Genomic DNA, 18,108 nt, shown 5'->3' with positions numbered 1-18,108 from the left:
CACATATGCAGTGTCTTCTTCCATTACCCCCTTGCTATTGTCATAATTCATCACACCTCCATGGTTTCCCCAAAATTTCAAATGTTGCTGCATAATATATTCTACACCTTATCTTCAACACAGTTTTCTCAGGTAAGATCTTCTGCTGTTCTCATTCAAAGCATAAAGGTAAAGGGTAAAGGGACCCCTGACTTTTAGGTCCAGTCGCGGATGACTCTGGGGTTGCAGCGCTCATCTTACTGGCCGAGGGAGCCAGTGTACAGCTTCCAGGTCATGTGGCCAGCATGACTAAGCCGCTTCTGGTGAACCAGAGCAGCACATGGAAAGACCGTTTACCTACTTGCACTGGTGTGCTTTCAGACTGCTAGGTTGGCAGGAGCTGGGACAGAGCAACGGGAGCTCACCCCATCGTGGGGATTCGAACTGCCAAAATTCTGATTGGCAAGCCCTAGACTCTGTGGTTTAGACCACAGCGCCACCCGTGTCCCTATTCAAAGCATACTTGTGTTTTGACAAGTTTACAGTAGGTTTTTTTTAAAAAATAAAATAAAATAAATAATAATCTATGAACATTCCCACAACTCCTTAAAGTTTGCCTCATTCTTATCTCTAATTCTACTTGTAAAACTTGCCAATTCTGCAGATTCCATTAATTTCAGCTGCCAATCTTCTATAAAAACAAAAACAAACCTTTACTTGGTACAAAAAGGAAGACAAAGAGCTGCCAGGTGGGAATCTATAGTGAAAGAAATCCATAAATGGAGGACTACCACAGAGAAGATCCATTTCCTCATACCTTCTCATGGACTTCTCTCAGAGGTGGCAGGAAAAGGAGGACGTCAGTTGATGATCTCAGTGTCTGGATAGCTGCACATGGGGAAAGGCGGGGTGTTTTAGGTGGTTCCTAAGCTGTGTAAAATTGTAAAGTTTGGAACCAAGGCTGATGGATTTGAAGGAACCTTTCTTTGATCCAGTTCCAAACTCAGGAAGTAGAGCTAAGGTACGCACACAACTCAGGCAGTTTCAATCTATTCCACACAAGAATGTCCATCACTCAATAACACAACGTGTGATAAAGGAATACACCTGGATGTTAAAGGTCAGTGGAGCGGCTTTCACTATAGGGAACTCCCATCAACCCTAGACAGCAGTGGTTATTGGTCCCCAGTGGGACTGGTAGGGCAGAAGGCTGGGAAGCCTCTAGTAGACTGTGTCAGAGTCAGTCAGGAAGAGTCAGTTCATCCTAGTTTGGTCCTCTCTCTCTCTCTCTCTCTCTCTCTCTCTCTCTCTCTCTCTCTTGTATATAATTTTTATTAAATTCTCTGTTTTACAATTTAAAATACTCATTTTTACATCCCTAAAATATCAATGACTTCCCTTCTTCTCTTTCCATAGTTCATTTTACATATCATAAATCCCTGCATATTTTACAAAAACAATACCATTAAGTATTCGCTTATTGCATCCACCAAAACTTATTTACACTGTTGAATTCATCTTAATGCTGCCAACGTTTTGAGCTGTACACAATTATTTCCGATATATTCAATAAACGTTTTCCGATCTCCTCTAAATGTACGTTCTTCTTGTTCTTTTATTATATATGTTAAGTCTGCAAGTTGTGCATATTCTGTCAACTTAAGTTGCCATTCTTCTTTGGTTGGGACCTCGCTCGTTTTCCATTTTGGGGCTAGCAAAGCATGGGCTGCAGTAAGGTGACGGTAAAGGACCCCTGACAGTTAAGGCCAGTCGTGAAAGACTGTGGGGTTGCGGCACTCATCTCGCTTTATTGGCTGAGGAAGCTGGCGTTTGTCTGCAGACAGTTTTTCCGGGTCATGTGGCCAGCACCACTAAGCTGCTTCTGGTGAAACCAGAGCAATGCACAGAAATGCTGTTTACCTTCCCGCCGGAGCGGTACCTATTTATCTACTTGCAATTATGGCGTGCTTTCAAACTGCTAGGTTGGCAGGAGCTGGGACCGAACAATGAGAGCTCACCCCATCGAGGGGATTCGAACTGCCGACCTTCCGATCGGCAAGCCCAAGAGGCAAGCCCCAAAATAACCTTTTTTGACACCTGGGAATTTCAGTGTGAATTATTCCCAACAGAAAGGACTCCAGGGGGGAAAGCTTGGGGGGGGAGTACTTTTAAACATTCCCCCCCCAATTTATTATGGATCATTTCCCAATACTCTTTTACCCTTTTACAAGTTCACCACATATGAAAGAACATGCTACTTTGGTCCTCATTCTCTTCCTTGTTGTGTCCTACAAAGATGGCACTGATGGCTAAGGGTGAGGAAGTTGATAAGCAGGACAATCCCCTGGACTTGTAGGCAGACATGTGGGAGACTACAGAGACTGATCGGCAAGCCCTAGGCTCTGTGGTTTAGACCACAGCGCCACCCGCGTTCCTTATGTTCATAGTTACCACAGTTAATTCCATATTACAAGTGTCGTTACATCCCTGCCAGTGATTTTAACTGTTTACAGTGGTCTTTTAAATAAATTAAAAACTGACTCCAGTCTTTTAAAAATACTTGATCTTCCTGGTTTCGGATCTTCCCCGCATTAGTGAGCACCCTTCTAGTGGCCAAAAGGAGGAACAACCTCCACCAACCAAGCGGTGGATGAAAAACGTACATCATTTGGCAGCTGAGGCTTGTCAGGAGTGGGAATGGAATGTCCCAGCAACCAGACAATGGTGCTGGCTTCTCATGTTTGGAATGCATGACTCATCCAGCTTCAGACCAAACTGTTCTTGGATTTGGATGTTCCACTCAGGTACTCTGCGGTGAAGTGGCAGGAAGCCACAGGCTTAAGTGGGGCATGTTGAACCTCACCTGTTGATGTTGAAGTTGGAACATCCCAGAATCCAGAAGCAATTGGCTAATGACACTCCAGCAGCTGTGATACTAGAAGGCCAGAAGAAGACCGAGGAACTTCTTCTTTCCAGGTTTGGAGGAGCATGCTGGATGCTCAGGCAAGAGGAGACCCATGATCAGTTAGTCACAACATTAAACAAAGCTCTCCATGCTCATAAACAGAGAATTGTTACTTGGTAATGAGGATAGATCTGTCAGCAAGACTATGGACATATCATCTTAATATCTATCATTGGGCTTCCAATAGGCATACTCACTAACTAAGCTGCATTCCTTCTCTATTAACTTCTCATGACTGCTGGTCACAATCGCTATGCTCTGCCTGCACAGTTGGGGACAATATGCCTCTGAATACTAGTTGCGAGGAATCCCAAGTGTTGAGAATGTTGGCATGCAGAGGGCTGGGAGGCCAGCTGGCTAGCCCTGGCTGGGCTGTCTCCTTCCAGTGGTGCCACTGCGAAGACCATCGCCTCTGCTCCGATGTAAATAAGTGACCTGGGCTTCTGAGCCAGGGCACACTATCAGCAGATTGAACTGCGCACACAGAATAGGCATGAGGCTTGTGGAAGCATACTATAACTACAGATTTATTAATCATAAATCAGGACAAAGAAACATGTCGTCTCTCTCTCATGTCATCTCAGAGAAAACAGCTAAAAGCAAAAGCTTTACACAACGGAAGTTCCCAGCGTACTGTGCTGGAATGTAAACATACATGCGACACGCAACAATCCTATGCCTGTTCCTTAAGGTGGAATGGCAATGTCAACAGAGAGTTGCTATTATTAATAAAAATAATTAATTTTCTACACCACCCTCCATCTGAAGATCACAGGACACTTTACAATATAAAGGTAAAGGTAAAGGGACCCCTGACCATTAGGTCCAGTCGTGGCCGACTCTGGGGTTGGGGTGCTCACCTCGCTTTATTGGCCGAGGGAGCCGGTGTACAGCTTCTGGGTCACGTGGCCAGCATGACTAAGCCGCTTCTGGCGAACCAGAGCAGCGCACGGAAATGCCGTTTACCTTCCCACCAGAGCGGTACCTATTTATCTACTTGCACTTTGACGTGCTTTTGAACTGCTAGGTTGGCAGGAGCAGGGACCGAGCAACGGGAGCTCACCCCGTCGCGGGGATTTGAACCATTGACCTTCTGATCAGCAAGTCCTAGGCTCAGTGGTTTAACCCACAACGCCACCCGCGTCCTGCACTTTACAATATAAAAATATATAATTTCGTACCGCAATAATGAGCAAAAACACTACCACCCAACACAAATTTTAAAAGATCATTGATTGTGAGGTGAGTCAGGAGCGATGTTTTCAACTAGCACCTAAAGAAATGCAACAAGGGCAGCATGTGGGACTCCCTAGGGCTAGCATTCCACAAGCGGGGAGCCAACACAGAAAAGGCCTGTTCTCAAGTTTGCTGCTCTCGCAGAGGAGGCACATGAAGAAAGGCCTCGCATGATGATTGAAGGGTTTGAGTTATTTCACATGGTGAGTAGATGACCCCACTCAGCAGCTTCATGAAGATGTTAGACAGCATGGAGGATTAAACTGAACCCTAAGGAGCCCCACAGGATCGGGTGGCCCTGTGGGTTAAACCACAGAGCCTAGCGCTTGCCGATCAGAAGGTCGGCAGTTCGAATCCCCACGACGGGGTGAGCTCCTGTTGCTCTGTCCCTGCTCCTGCCCACCTAGCAGTTCAAAAGCACATCAAAGTGCAAGTAGATAAATAGGTACCACTCCAGCGGGAAGGTAAACAGCGTTTCCGTGCACTGCTCTGGTTTGCCAGAAGCGGCTTAGTCATGCTACCCACATGACCCGGAACTTGTACGCTGACTCCCTCAGCCACTAAAGCGAGATGAGCACCGCAACCCCAGAGTCGTCCGCGACTGGACCTAATGGTCAGGGGTCCCTTTACCTTTACCTAAGGAGCCCCACAATACCATAGCACCAAGTGCTGGTAAGAGATGGCACTTTAGAGATTGCTTACTCATGAGGTGTGTCGATTCTGAATTTGTAGACACATGCTATGTTGGCGGTCTCCAGTCTGTTGGCTCCAGAATTCTCAAAGACTGGGGTATACAGCTGGATCCAGTACCTCCTCTGACATCTCCAAGGGCCCTTCAGCAGGTTCCTTTCCCAAGAAGGCCCTGGATACTGGTTTTATGGGATCCTGAATGCTACTCAAAGTCATCGATCTTTGTCAATGTGAGGTGTCTGGTTCATCCTCTGAGAATTCTGTGTCCATTACCAGGTCAAGGCTAGGCATCAGGTTCTTAGGCTGAGATCCAGTGGAGTGAGAGGCCCAGGATTCCCTAACACTCTTTCCCAGGGGTATATTCAACATCACAGTTACCACCTTGTGTCTGGGAGACAGAACAGTATGTTTGGAATGAACAGGTCTGATATAAAATACCAGGAGCATTGATTTTTGCTTTTGCTAAATGATTGCTGACTGCTCCAACTCCAGATTCCACACCACTCAAGCACACACAATGCATTTAAACAGATATTTTAAATGCCATCTTCTCTCAAAACAAGAAATACTTGCAATTTTCAAAATTTCAGAAAGTGGGGAGTTAAATTTGGATTCACCCCTTAGTCTGGGAGGTGCAGATCAAGTTGGTACAGATCAGAAGCCATGAAGAATCTCAAGCATCCACTTAAGTTTATCTCAACAGTAAGACTGGAAGGAACAACACTGAAATGTATTGAAAGGCATTTTGCCTTCTGGCTTGTTGTGAACCAGGGAAACACACCAATTAAGTGAATCTTAAAGAAAAACATTCTGTTGGCTTCCTTGCCCAAGTGTGTTGGTTTACCTGAGGACAGCAGTCTTTCAAACAATTGACCAATTTAGCTTATGGCTAGCTATATTTCCAAGACCACTTATAAACCCCATCTCCAACTCCTCGAAAGATTCCATCAACAGTGTCTCCAAAAAAATTGACACATCACTTGGGAAGACAGGCGAACTAATGCCAGTGTACTCAAAGAAGCAAAGATCACCATTCGTAAATATCAACTTCGCTGGACTGGTCATGTTGTGTGAATGCCTGATTATCATCTTCCAAAGCAACTTAAAAATGGAAAGCGGAATGTTGGTGGTCAACAAAAGAGGTTTAAAGACTCTCTCAAGGCAAATCTTTAAAAATGTAGTATAAACACCAACTTTCAGGCTGAGGAAAGTGATAATCAGCAACTTGGAAGGTTTAATATTCTAATAAACATCAATACCATTTTTGGGGAGGCCAATAAGTCAAGGGTGTGAAGGCATGTGTGCATTTTTGACATGGAAATATCACTGCAATATATGAATGCCATTCAAACATAGCAGCAGTGTCACGACAAACACATTTTTTGATGGAGGAACCAAAAAAACATGTGTGGAATGCCTGAGTGTACATGACATCTACTAATGGTCCAATTGAAATATCAGCACCAGGTGAGCGTAATATCAGTAGGAAGAGGGAGTTCACTGCTATTATCCCACTTGTCCTTCAAGTCAGATCTCTCCACCCTTTCACTGTCCTCATTCAAGAATATTATGTTGAAATATAGCCTGAATGTATATAAACCTTTTAAACAAGGACCATTTATAAACAGGGATCATAGGAATAAGAAATGATAAATAGTCTTCTACGTCATTTGTACATCACAAAAATAGCACAATAAATTCGCAGTGATATCTGCAACATATTGATCCTTATTAGTGGTCAATGTACAAGTTCTTCATTCATGGAGTTGCTTGAATTTTTTTAAAAGGAAAGCAGGGCAGAAACAGGATAGGACAGGGCTAACAGAAAGCATTCAACATTGCATAGCTGAAATGCCTAATTAGAATCCCTTGTGCTTCGATTAAGTATGAGTAATAGTCATTTTCCCTCTTACGTTACCAATAAAGCATTGTAATGATGAAATATAAAATGGAAACAATATAAAGTGTTGATAATATGAGGAATGTGGAAGCCGGGCTCAAAGAGAATTATTTATGTTTAAATTTAAATGTAGATCAACCAGACAAAATTATCTACCACCACAAGTGTGTGGTCTCCGGCAGTGATGTGTGGAGTGCTGGCAACGTCCTGACCCAGGATGTTGGTTTTCGCCATGGGCTCAGCTGTTGCCCACTTCACTTTACACTTCGTTTGGTTTTGACTGGAGATAGCACATTCCCCCTGTGGGAGGTGCCCTTATTGTGAGTTGAGGACCCGCCACCCGCCAGGGATAAATAAGACACAGGGACACATATATTTTAGGTTAAAGGGCTAAAGAAGGCCACAACTTTATTGGTTACAGCACGTGAGCAGTATTGGCTTAGGCACTGGATCAAACAATCTATACGTGACTTCACCCCACTCGGCAGGGAGTCATTTGAAGGTTAACAGCCAGTGGGAGGAGGTTGTTGGTGCAAATACAACTGGAAGCTTCCCCTGATGTCACCGAGGGTCGTGCCATGGCCCTAGCCACCAGCAGGGCATCGGACAGGATCCACGACCACCAGATTCCTTTAATGGAATACCAAAAAGGGGAGGAGTAGGTGATTGCCACAACTTGCCCTCCAACACATGAAACATATTCCAATGCCTAATCGCCAATACTCAAAAGTTGTGACGAATTGCTATGAGGTAGGCGGAAAACCAAGAGGCTGGTGCCAATTCGCGAAATGGGTACAAATTCCTACCAGGCCCCCTGGGCAACCAGGGCAACCAACCAAAGTCCATAGCAAGGTCAGAAGCATAGATATTACCTAAGGGAGGGAGAGCGGGTGATCTGTCGACTTCTGGGCACATGGGGCTGCCACGTCTGCTTGAATGCAGCTAAACCCCACCCCCCAAGCCAGCCCTATTGGCTGGCCTATGGGCATGGCGCAGCAGCAAGGTAAGCTGACACAGGGGCTGAAGATGCCCCCCCCCCCCACGCACAGACGCAGGAACCGGCTCCCGCTCACAACCCCTCCGCTCTTTTAGGGGGAGAGGTTTTTCAGAACTAAGCAACTGGTGTGATTTAATATAGTGCACTACAGTACAGCATAGCAGAGTATGGCTTGAAGGATAGAAAAACAACTCTTTCTTTTGCAAGAGGGGTGGGGGGAGGGGAGGGAAGGAGGGGAGGGCTTAAAGGAATGCAGAAGTGGGAGATAAGGGCTGGGATGTTTGCGAAGGGGACTTGGGAGGAGAGGGCTGGGTGAAAGGGAGTCAAGGAAATGGGAGGGGTAGAGAACGGACTGGATCTAGACACGTCAAAGAAGTGATTCAGTGAAACACATTGTAAACTCATACAGGGAAATCCAGTAGGGAAAGATGGGACTCCACAGCACCATCTGGTGTCACAGTGTTATATTGCATACACAATGCATATAAAACACCTTTTATTTACCAATCTAGCTGAGTCCCCTGAGCGTTGCGTTAAAAGCTAAGCTGTAACCAGAGTACTGTTCTCCTTGAGGTTGGTAAAAGTCACAAGTGAAGCGTTTCAGTAATATCTAGTAGGTGTAGGATGTACGAATCTGCTTGGTGTGCTTTAGTGCTCTCCTCTGTGGTTATGCATCAGGTGTTTGTGAGATCTTTTGCTCCTGTTTGTATCCCACAACCTCCATCAGAAAGTTAAGTGTGTTCAACTTCAATTGCCTCTCCTTACTGCCATTCCTGAGGCAATTCCAAGAATCTTGAGGAGATATGTTGCTTCCAGTCTATCTGCTACTTTGATCTGTGTTGATAAGATGGAAAGGAAAGTCATTAACACACACATACATACTAAAAAGGGAGTTCACTATTATTATCCCACTTGTTTGCCAAGTCAGATCTCCCCACCCTTTTGCTGTCTTCATTCAATAATATTATGTTGTAGGCTGAACATCTGTATATTTTCAAGACTCACCTTATTTTTTTCAATTTTAAATTGTTTTGAACTGAGATTTTTTTTAAAAAAATATGTAATATTATGTTTTAATATTAATGTTGTCTTTAAATTGTTGTAACCTGCCTTGTGACATGAAAGTCAAGTATGAATTGTAACAACAACAGCCGCGCAAACGGCCCATCAAGTCCAACATCTTCTCATAGTGGCCAACCAGATGCCCCATCAGGAACTGGCAATCAGGATCTGAATAAACGAACACACTGCCCTCCTGAAGTTTCTAGCAGCTGGTGTTCAGAAGCATTACTGCCTCCAACCATGGAAGAGGACCTTGGCCATCATTGCTAGTAGCCATGAAAGAGGATGATTGGCTCAAGGTCACTCAGTGAGCTTCATGACTGAATGGAAATTACAACCCAGATCTCCCACTTCGCAGTCCAACATGCTGGCTCAAGAAGGTTTAGTGTCAACTGAAGGAGAGTCCCAGGAAGACCATGGCTAACGCCAGAGTACATTAGAGTGTAAAAGCACAGCTTACGCAAACAAACCCCGTATGGCAGGAGCTACAAATCTCATCAGCCCCCAGCCAGGATGGTCATCAGTCAAGATGGTAGCAGGTGCAGTCCATGGACTTCTGGCAGACATAACATTGGCCACCACTGTTTTATGGTATATCTGCTTTAGGTATGGGAATGCCCCACACCTGAAACCATAGGGAGATGCTGCTGATCTGTGAAACAATACTCAGATAGATGGACCAGTGACCCGACTTTATAAAGCAGCTTTCTATGATCCTTGGAGGAAAATTATTCCAGCGATTCCTGTGATTCTTTTGATTGTCTTACCCCCTGGCAGTAAGCATACCTGCCCTGAGTTTAGAAATATTGCTTTGAACTAGTCAAGAATGCAGCACATCAGGCTCATAAATTTGTGGCCCATATTTCAATGCATGCACTGTTGTTTTGTGCCCTTGTTCTCTGTGCCTATATGTGGGCAAGACACATATGTAGGTCATTATTCAAGTTCCATTGTGGGTTGTCCTCCACTTGTGGCTTTTACTAGATGCATTACTGAGGGACAGAAGTAATTGAAAGCACTCACTGTGCAATGAGACAAGCTGAGATCTGGGATGAGAACTGATATGCACATTCAGGAAAAGCAACATTTTGAGACATAAATTTCCAAGGCATTTCAAGGGAAGAGGAAGCCATTATTTAGCTGCTGAAAAGCATCCTGGCAGGCACATTGGGATGAATGTTGACCAACAGGGCCATGGTGCACCTGTCAAGTTTGTGCACTGAAGGAGCACACGGGGATGGGGGAGATTTTCCTTGAGCCTCACTGCATGGTCATAGAATACAGCTGGTAGTTGGCTCAGGAGTGGGGACTTTGTCTTGTCTCTCGTCTTCTTTGGTATGGTGGCAATGGTACTATCCACAGACAAGAGGTGGGCATCAGCAGCCTTAAAAACATAAAGGGACCCATGACCATTAGGTCCAGTCGTGACCAACTCTGGGGTTGCAGCGCTCATCTCGCTTTACAGGCCGAGGGAGCAAGCATACAGCTTCCAGGTCATGTGGCCAGCATGACTAAGCCACTTCTGGCGAACCAGAGCAGTACATGGAAACGCCGTTTACCTACCCGCCGGAGTGGTACCTATTTATCTACTTGCACTTTGATGTGCTTTCGAACTGCTAGGTTGGCAGGAGCAGGGACCGAGCAACGGGAACTCACCCCGTCACAGAGATTTGAATCGCGACCTTCTGATCGGCAAGTCCTAGGCTCTGTGGTTTAACCCACAATGCCACCCACGTCCCAAAATCTGCAAAAGATTTGAGAGCCACCACCTCTGAGACTTAGACCACATTGACACCATTTGTCTAAAGCAGCATGATATCACTTTAGACAGTCATGGCTCTCCCCTCCAATCATTCTGGGAACTGTAGTTTATTAATGGTGCTAAGAATTGTTAGGAGACTCAATTCCCCTCCCAGAGCTACAGATTCCAGAGTGATTTCACAATTCTTCTTTCTTCACAGGAAACTCTGGGATTGTAGATCTGGGAAGGGAATTTATACTCAAAGTATAAATCTCTTTGTTTCTTTTTGTTGTCCTGCCATTACTAGAGGAATATCATTTACAAGAACATGAGCACCTGCAAACACTATGGATTTCACCAATACAAAATTGATTTAGGCAACAGTATTAGTACAAAGAAGAATATATCAGTGAACAAGCCCCACATTATATTCCTCAACAAGTCAATACCTTCAACATTTATCTGTATTGGACAGTGAATTTCTATACAAACATTTTTGAGTCTAATATGCTCATAATGTTAAATTTTGCTGCATCAAACTCCGTCTCAAGTCTTACAAAATATTTCATACTCTTTAGATTCCAATGCAACTTTCCATTGTTTAGGCTGTGTGACACATTATAATTCCCTATTCCACACCTTTCTTTCCTGAACACAAACCTTTAAAAGACTCATAAAGCATTTAAAACTGTAGATTTAGCTTTCTGTAAGGATCCAATAATTCCCTCCATAATATAGGAAGTGGTGAAGTGCTCAAAGCAGATGGTCCATAAATAAACCCCATCGGTAATTGGAGATACAGTGGTACCTTGGTTTACGAATTTAATACATCCGGAAGTATTAAACCAAAGTGCTCTTCAACCAAGGTGTGCTTTCCCATAGCAGTGGGGGACTCAATTTACAAATGGAACACACTCAACAGGAAGTGAAGCATGTTCTTATTCTAAGGCAAAGTTCACAAACCAAAACACCTACTTCTGGGTTTGCAGCGTTCTTGTTCATAAACTAAGCAGTTCTTAAACCAAGGTACCACTGTATTTCTATTTTGCACTTGCCAGTCAATACTGTAAATCAGGAAATGACTCTCTCTCTCTCTCTCTCTCTCTCTCTCTCTATATATATATATATATATATGCATCTAAACAGAAGCTCTAATGTAGGCATCTCATATTCAGCCCATTTCTTCCACATAAAGGCTGCCTCTCTCTTCAAATATGGATTACACCATAAAGTTAATTTATTGTAAGCATGTGGCTCAAATGATAGCTATTGAGATACACCAAATCTCTCTAGTTGCTAAAATCAAAAGTGGTGAAGGACGAACAAGGGACCAAAGAGGGAGGGTTAAGTAAGCCATCTCTAAAGTTACCCAATCTGGGCTATTCATAAAAGAAAGCATTTGCCAATCACTTCTATGTGCTGAGATATATGCTTTGTTGTTGTTTTTTATTCCATTTATTTATGTATAGCTTTTACATCCTACTTCTCCTCCCAATAGGTTGTATGTAGTTCTCCCCATCCCCATTTTATTATCACAACAACCCTGCGAGTGATGAGCTTGATGACTGAGCGGGGACTTGAACCCTGGTCTCCCAGGTCCTACTCCAACACTCTAACCACTACACCACACTGGCTAAACTAATAAAATATAAAGCAATGTCTGGAATAACCTCCTTCTGTTATTGGCAGCTGCGTTCTCTCAGATCTACATATCTCATTAATCTTTGGAAAATATGCTTGGGGGACATGCAATGAGCACAATACATATATTTTTGACAGCAATGTGAATAATGTAAGCAAAAACTCAATGTCCTGTCCTCTTACCATGTTCCCTTTTTGTTTTGTGAAAGATTGACATGAGTGCAACAACACTCTCCCCTCTGTGATTTTGAGCAACTGTTATTCAAAAGCATTAATGTGTGGCTGTGATCCCAGATCTCGAACTGAATTGGACCAGTTTAGATCAACTTGAGATTCAGCCAGAGAAGGTTGAGGAAACCACAAATCAGCCTGGTTCAGATCATGTCCAGCTGGAGTGATTTAGGACTGTTAAACAGCAGGAGAGTCAGAGACTAAGAAACAGGCTGTGTCACCACCCTCACATGCTTAATTAGGGAGTTAAACCCTAATTAAAACTATGTAAGACTCCCCCCCCCCAGTTTGGTTCAGCTTTGAGATCTGGATCTGGTCAGCCCCAGATCATCCTGGTTCAGACTGGGGCTACTGGAGGCTCAAGCAGGCTCCACGTCATAACCGGGACTGGCACAGTTCTAATAAAACCCAGTTAAATTGTACGTGTCCGTTTATTATTATCTCACTTCAGATTCATACTATATTAGAAGTAGCTTGACCTGCTATGTCTTTTTGAGGATATTAGGGTTGTCCGCACAATCTGTGTAACCACGCACACAAACAGTTGGTCTGCACACATATATGCAACATTTAATTAGTGCACAAGCAATGTATCTGTGTACACAGTTGCTGAGCCATACAAATTAACAAGTGTACACTCTTTCACACAACAGGTGTATGCGTGTAGAAACAGCTGGGACTTGCACTCTGTGAAATGTGTGACCATATCCTTTGCTTCAGAGAATCCAATGTTAGTCATATTCAGAGTATACCAACCAATATTAATGACTAAATTTATGCCCTCTGTTTTCAATAGGTTTAATCTAAGCAGAATCTAATAGGGTGCAACCAAACGTGTATAACAGCAAATCTGCTTGCTCTTCTTTCTTTCTTAATGCAGATTAGTGTAGAAATGGCAGGGAAGAGATTTGATTGATTAGTTGGTTGCATCTATATCTCTCCTTTTTCTCTAAGGAACTCAAGGTGGCCTACAAGGTCCCCACACTCCTCATTCCATCCCCTCAATAGCCCTGTGAGGTAGCCTAGGCTGCGAGGTGGTGACTGGCCCAAGGCCACATTTACTGAGCTTCAGAGTTGGGCGAAGATATGAACCGTGGTCTCCCAGGTCCTAGTCCGACATTCTAAATATCACACTACTGCTGTCTCTTAACTTATGGAAAAATAAGTGCAGTACAGTGGTACCTCAGGTTAAGTACTTAATTCGTTTCGGAGGTCCGTTCTTAACCTGAAACTGTTCTTAACCTGAAGCACCACTTTAGCTAATGGGGCCTCCTGCTGCCGCCGTGCCGCCGGAGCCCAATTTCTGTTCTCATCCTGAAGCAAAGTTCTTAACCTGAAGCACTATTTCTGGGTTAGCGGAGTCTGTAACCTGAAGCGTATGTAACCTGAAGTGTATGTAACCCAAGGTACCACTGTAATAACCAGTGCTTTTTTTTCTGTAAAAAAGAGGGGCTGGAACTTGCCACGAACACCACCCTCGTTCTCTTAGAATAGCATTGGCACCCACCTGAGAGGTGCCGGAACTGAGTTCCGATGAGGGGAAAAAACCACGTTGGTAATTTGCCTAATTTGCCTGATTTGCCTAAACCTGTCGGAAACTCTCATAAAGAAAACCAGTCCTTGCATATGTCACCCATCAAGAGCCCCCACAAATATGTGAGGCACCGCTACAAAGCAGGAACTTACTCATTAGGTGTAGCACCTTCATTAAGCTGTTTACGTCCCATAAAAATAGCGAGTGATACAAAAGAGAGATATGGATCTCCTATGACGTGTCTGACATCTTGGGATTGATGAGGCCGGTTGTTAAGGGAGATTCTAGCTGTGTCACTCACCATTCCTGGGGTGCCTCACTTCCCATAGGAGCGGCCAGAAAATGGGTATAAAGAGGAGCTCTGGTCTGCAAGCTCATCATTCGAATCCATTGCGACGTTTCCTTCATTCTGCCACATTTGTCCAACGAGGTAAGTTCAAGGCTTAGATCCTTGATAATCTTCCTTCTCTTTAATGCACGGAACCATCTGCAGCTTTAACCAATATACTATTCATTTTGTAGGATCGTGGTGCAAAGGGTTGATCTGGATTCTTGATACTTTATAGATTTCCTTAAAATCAATAGAGGGAGAGGGTCATCCTTCTAGATTTAAATGAGGAACAGGAGAATCTGTTGAGAGTTCTTCTTTTGTTCTCTAGACCAGGCAGGGAAATACCTAGTGGTTGGCTACGTTGCCCCCACCCAGGGCCCAGACTATGGGTGCGCAAAATTTCGCCTCCGTTGGCGCTTCGGCGGACAAATCTGGCTGCTTGCACGGGCCATTGCAGAAAGCTTGTGGAGTCCCTTCCCCAGTTGGCTAGCAAAGCTGGTGGTTAGCTTGTGCAGTGTGGGTTTCCATTACAGGGCCATACATCCTAGAATGCCTGCTTTTCCCACACTCCACTCTCCCTGCTTGCCTTGAGAGCAGCCTTTCAGTTGATGTGCTGGCTGAGAAATGTCGGGAGAGCTTCTTAATTTACCATAGCCGAGTCGCTTTCCCTTGTTACTTTCCCGCTTTGGCCAATTTCCAGTACACACACACCGTTGCAAGTTTGCCAGTGAGAAAGGGACCGTAGATTTAAGTGGGACGTTCTTCTGAGAAAAGTGTGGAATCTCAAATTTAGTGCCTTTCCGCTGGCATCTTGTCAAAGGTAACAAAGAGGCAGTTGAAATATGGCCAGATGTTCTGTCTCTGGCTTGCCAGATTTAGGCTGCAGTCCTGTGTACCCAGTTTCCTGGCAGTAAGCCCCATTGAACTCTGTGAGGTTTGCCTTTGAGTAGTCATTTATAGGCTTGTTCTGTTAAATGTCCCATTTGAGAGTCATTTATGATGACAACATGGTTTTTTCTTTTCATAAGGGCGCCAATACAGTTCCATACCTAGGGCACAAAGGAGCCCAGATTTGTTTCTGGGTACAGTGGTACCTCGGGTTAAGAACTTAATTCATTCCGGAGGTCCGTTCTTAACCTGAAACTGTGCTTAACCTGAAGCACCACTTTAGCTAATGGTGCTGCCATGCCGCTGGAGCATGATTTCTGTTCTCATCCTGAAGCAAATTTCTTAACCCGAGGTAATATTTCTGGGTTTGCGGAGTCTGTAACCTGAAGCATCTGTCACCCGAGGTACCACTGTATATGTATTTGCTGCTAAGGTTTGGAGGTGAAATGCAGGCATGCAGTGTAGCTACTATATCCACAAACATGCAGAAGATTGTATTTGGGGGTGGGTGATGGCACCTGAGCAGCTGAGGTCGCAGCAAATGAATTGGTGTGTCCTCCCGAACAGCAGTGCTTGAATGATAGCTGCAGCTAAGCCAGAGATTGCATCCTTACCTAAACCTGTTCCAAGAGGCACCTAAATCCCTTGTGATTATCAAGGGATAAATCTGTCAGACAAAGGTTCACTGAGGAATTGTTCCCAGAAGAAGCCTTATATATCCATGCCCAGTTTGCAGGGCCCAACCTGCTTAGCTGGTGCAGGGGAGCCATGTCGTTCACATTATCTGGCCTCCATATCTACACCAGATATATGGTTTGGCTTGCTAGCTGGCAGCCAACCAGGTAGTACTGAGGAAACAGATTCAAGACAGAAAGTACAGAAAACAAGAGAGTTGAAACTAGGGATTCCGGAGGTGGTCAATTGGTCACTGGGTTGCACCAATTCAAAGCACAGGGCCAGGATCACCTAATGGAAGAATCCTTCATGGTAAGAATCCTTTGTTCCAACAGTGACTTTCATGTAGGGGGAACCGCCAAGTAACCTGAGAAGACGTGGGGGAAATAATTTGGGTCCCGGGGCGAGGCATGGAATCCATGAATGAGGGAGGGGAAGTGGTCTGCTTGAAAAATGGCCCTGGGAAAGAAGGGCACACTAGGAAATAAACAGCCTTTTATGGTTAGTTGGGGAACAAGAGGGATAGCGGCAGAACTGCAGCTGAGGCACAGCGCGAGTGCAGGTGGTGGGGTCTGCTGCTTGGCTGAATCCCAGTAGGGCGCAGTGTCTCTTCACGTGTTGAGTTTCAGCTTATGGCTTTCTCCCCCCCGCCTGTTTTCACTTGGGTCAGGCTCCTTGTTCAACCTGCGTCCTCTTTGTGACCATTACCCAAATGGCCTACCCTCCAGCATTCCTCAGATGAAAATATGGAGTAAGGTGGTGTGTTTGTGTGTGTATTTATGTATACATGCATGCATTCAACCATGTGATCCAACACACTGCCAATCGCCACCTGTACTCTCTGGTGCTGCATCCTGGGCACAAGTTGATCACCATGAGAATGAGGCGCTTTGAGAAATGAGCATTGCAGCCAGCAGTGTGCATTAACTATGCTTTGTCCACTTTCCAGGTCTAACGCACCACACGAAAGCCAAAAGATGAGCCAGCAAAAACAAAGCGGGGGCAGCTGTTGCTGCTGCGGCGGTTCAGGGGGCGGCTGCTGCTGCTGCTCTGGAGGTGGTGGCGGAGGCGGAGGCTGCGGCAGAGGAGGATATGGCGGACAGTCCGGCGGAGTCATCATTATACCAAGCGGAGGTGGATATGGAGGTGGCCAGCAAAAGATCCCAATGGTTGTTGGCGGAGGATCTGGAGGGGTTTGCTGCGGAGCCAGTAGCGGTGGCGCAGTGTGCTGTGGATCATCTGGCGGCAGTGGCCAGTCTTCTGGGTGTTGCGTTGGAGGTGGAATGGGTGGTGGATATGGAGGTGGATATGGAGGTGGCCAGCAAAAGATCCCCATAGTTGTTGGTGGAGGATCTGGAGGGGTTTGCTGTGGAGCTAGTGGCGGCAGTGGTGGTGCAGTATGTTGCAGCTCGTCCGGCAGCAGTGGCAGCGGTGGCGCCGTTTGTTGTAGCTCATCCGGTGGTGGAAGCTCAGGTGGGGTTAAGGTGATTGGAGGAGGATCCAGTGGAGGATGTGGCGGCAGTGGGAAAACCATTGTTGTACCTGGTGGAAGCAGTGGTGGTGGCAGTGGCGGAGCTGTCTGCTGCAGCAGCGGCAGTGGCGGAGCTGTCTGTTGCAGCAGCGGCGGATCTGGTGGTGGATCCTCACAGACCAAGTGCCCCATTGTTGTCCCACCATGCATTGGGCAAACAAAGCAGGTCTGCCCATTGCCAAGCATCAAGTAAAATGCAGCATTTGCCAAGCAACCCAAGAAAAGCTAAATTTGCTACCTCGCATCAGCATCCTGTCAACGGCATGTTAAACCCAGGACACTTCTGCATGTTGCTTTGCACTTTCATTCTTCAATAGCATTTAATGTTCAATGTGTGGCTCATTCTTCAATGTAATTTATGAATGTGTGTGTGTGTGTTTGTGGTGGATGGGTGTTTCCTCATCCACCCACTGCTGCCAATTTCCTTGTTTCAATCTCCCTTAATGCATGGGAGAGAATAAAGCTTATCTCAAAATCAACACATCTATGATGTCTTTTTCTGCCACCTGAATTCCATTGTCATAATCTGTTTGGCACATGCCTCTTTTAAGTTCAGCTTCATTAAATTTGTGTACCACCTCCTGCTAAGGAAGTCCAAACATTATCCCAACCAAAGTTTTTTTAAAAAAACAACCTCCCACAATGCAGTAATAAAATCACTGCCAGGAGCAGCTGGCTGGTGCAGCAGTTAGAAAAAAGCCCCCCCC

General features: G+C 45.1%; 1 protein-coding gene across 1 annotated transcript; it reads left to right on the top strand.

Annotated features, from left to right (window-relative positions):
- The first annotated feature begins 14,279 nt into the window (after window positions 1–14,279).
- Window positions 14,280–17,880, top strand: LOC310751839 (uncharacterized protein). Its single transcript, XM_083591566.1, has 2 exons — window positions 14,280–14,406; window positions 16,820–17,880. Exon 2 carries the CDS (start codon window positions 16,848–16,850, stop codon window positions 17,592–17,594), a length of 747 nt encoding a protein of 248 aa, XP_083447692.1. The 5' UTR covers window positions 14,280–14,406; window positions 16,820–16,847; the 3' UTR covers window positions 17,595–17,880.
- Window positions 17,881–18,108: the final 228 nt, after the last annotated feature.

This window comes from Podarcis filfolensis, assembly GCF_964270895.1.
Source record: "Podarcis filfolensis genome assembly, chromosome: 16".
Taxonomy (NCBI): Eukaryota; Metazoa; Chordata; class Lepidosauria; order Squamata; family Lacertidae; genus Podarcis; species Podarcis filfolensis.
The sequence above is the reverse complement of the archived record's forward strand: the minus strand, read 5'-3'. Positions and strand labels throughout refer to the sequence as shown.

Excerpts from the sequence above, each read along its gene's own strand:
- LOC310751839 (XM_083591566.1), top strand. The coding sequence starts at position 16,848 with ATGAGCCAGCAAAAACAAAGCGGGGGCAGCTGTTGCTGCTGCGGCGGT.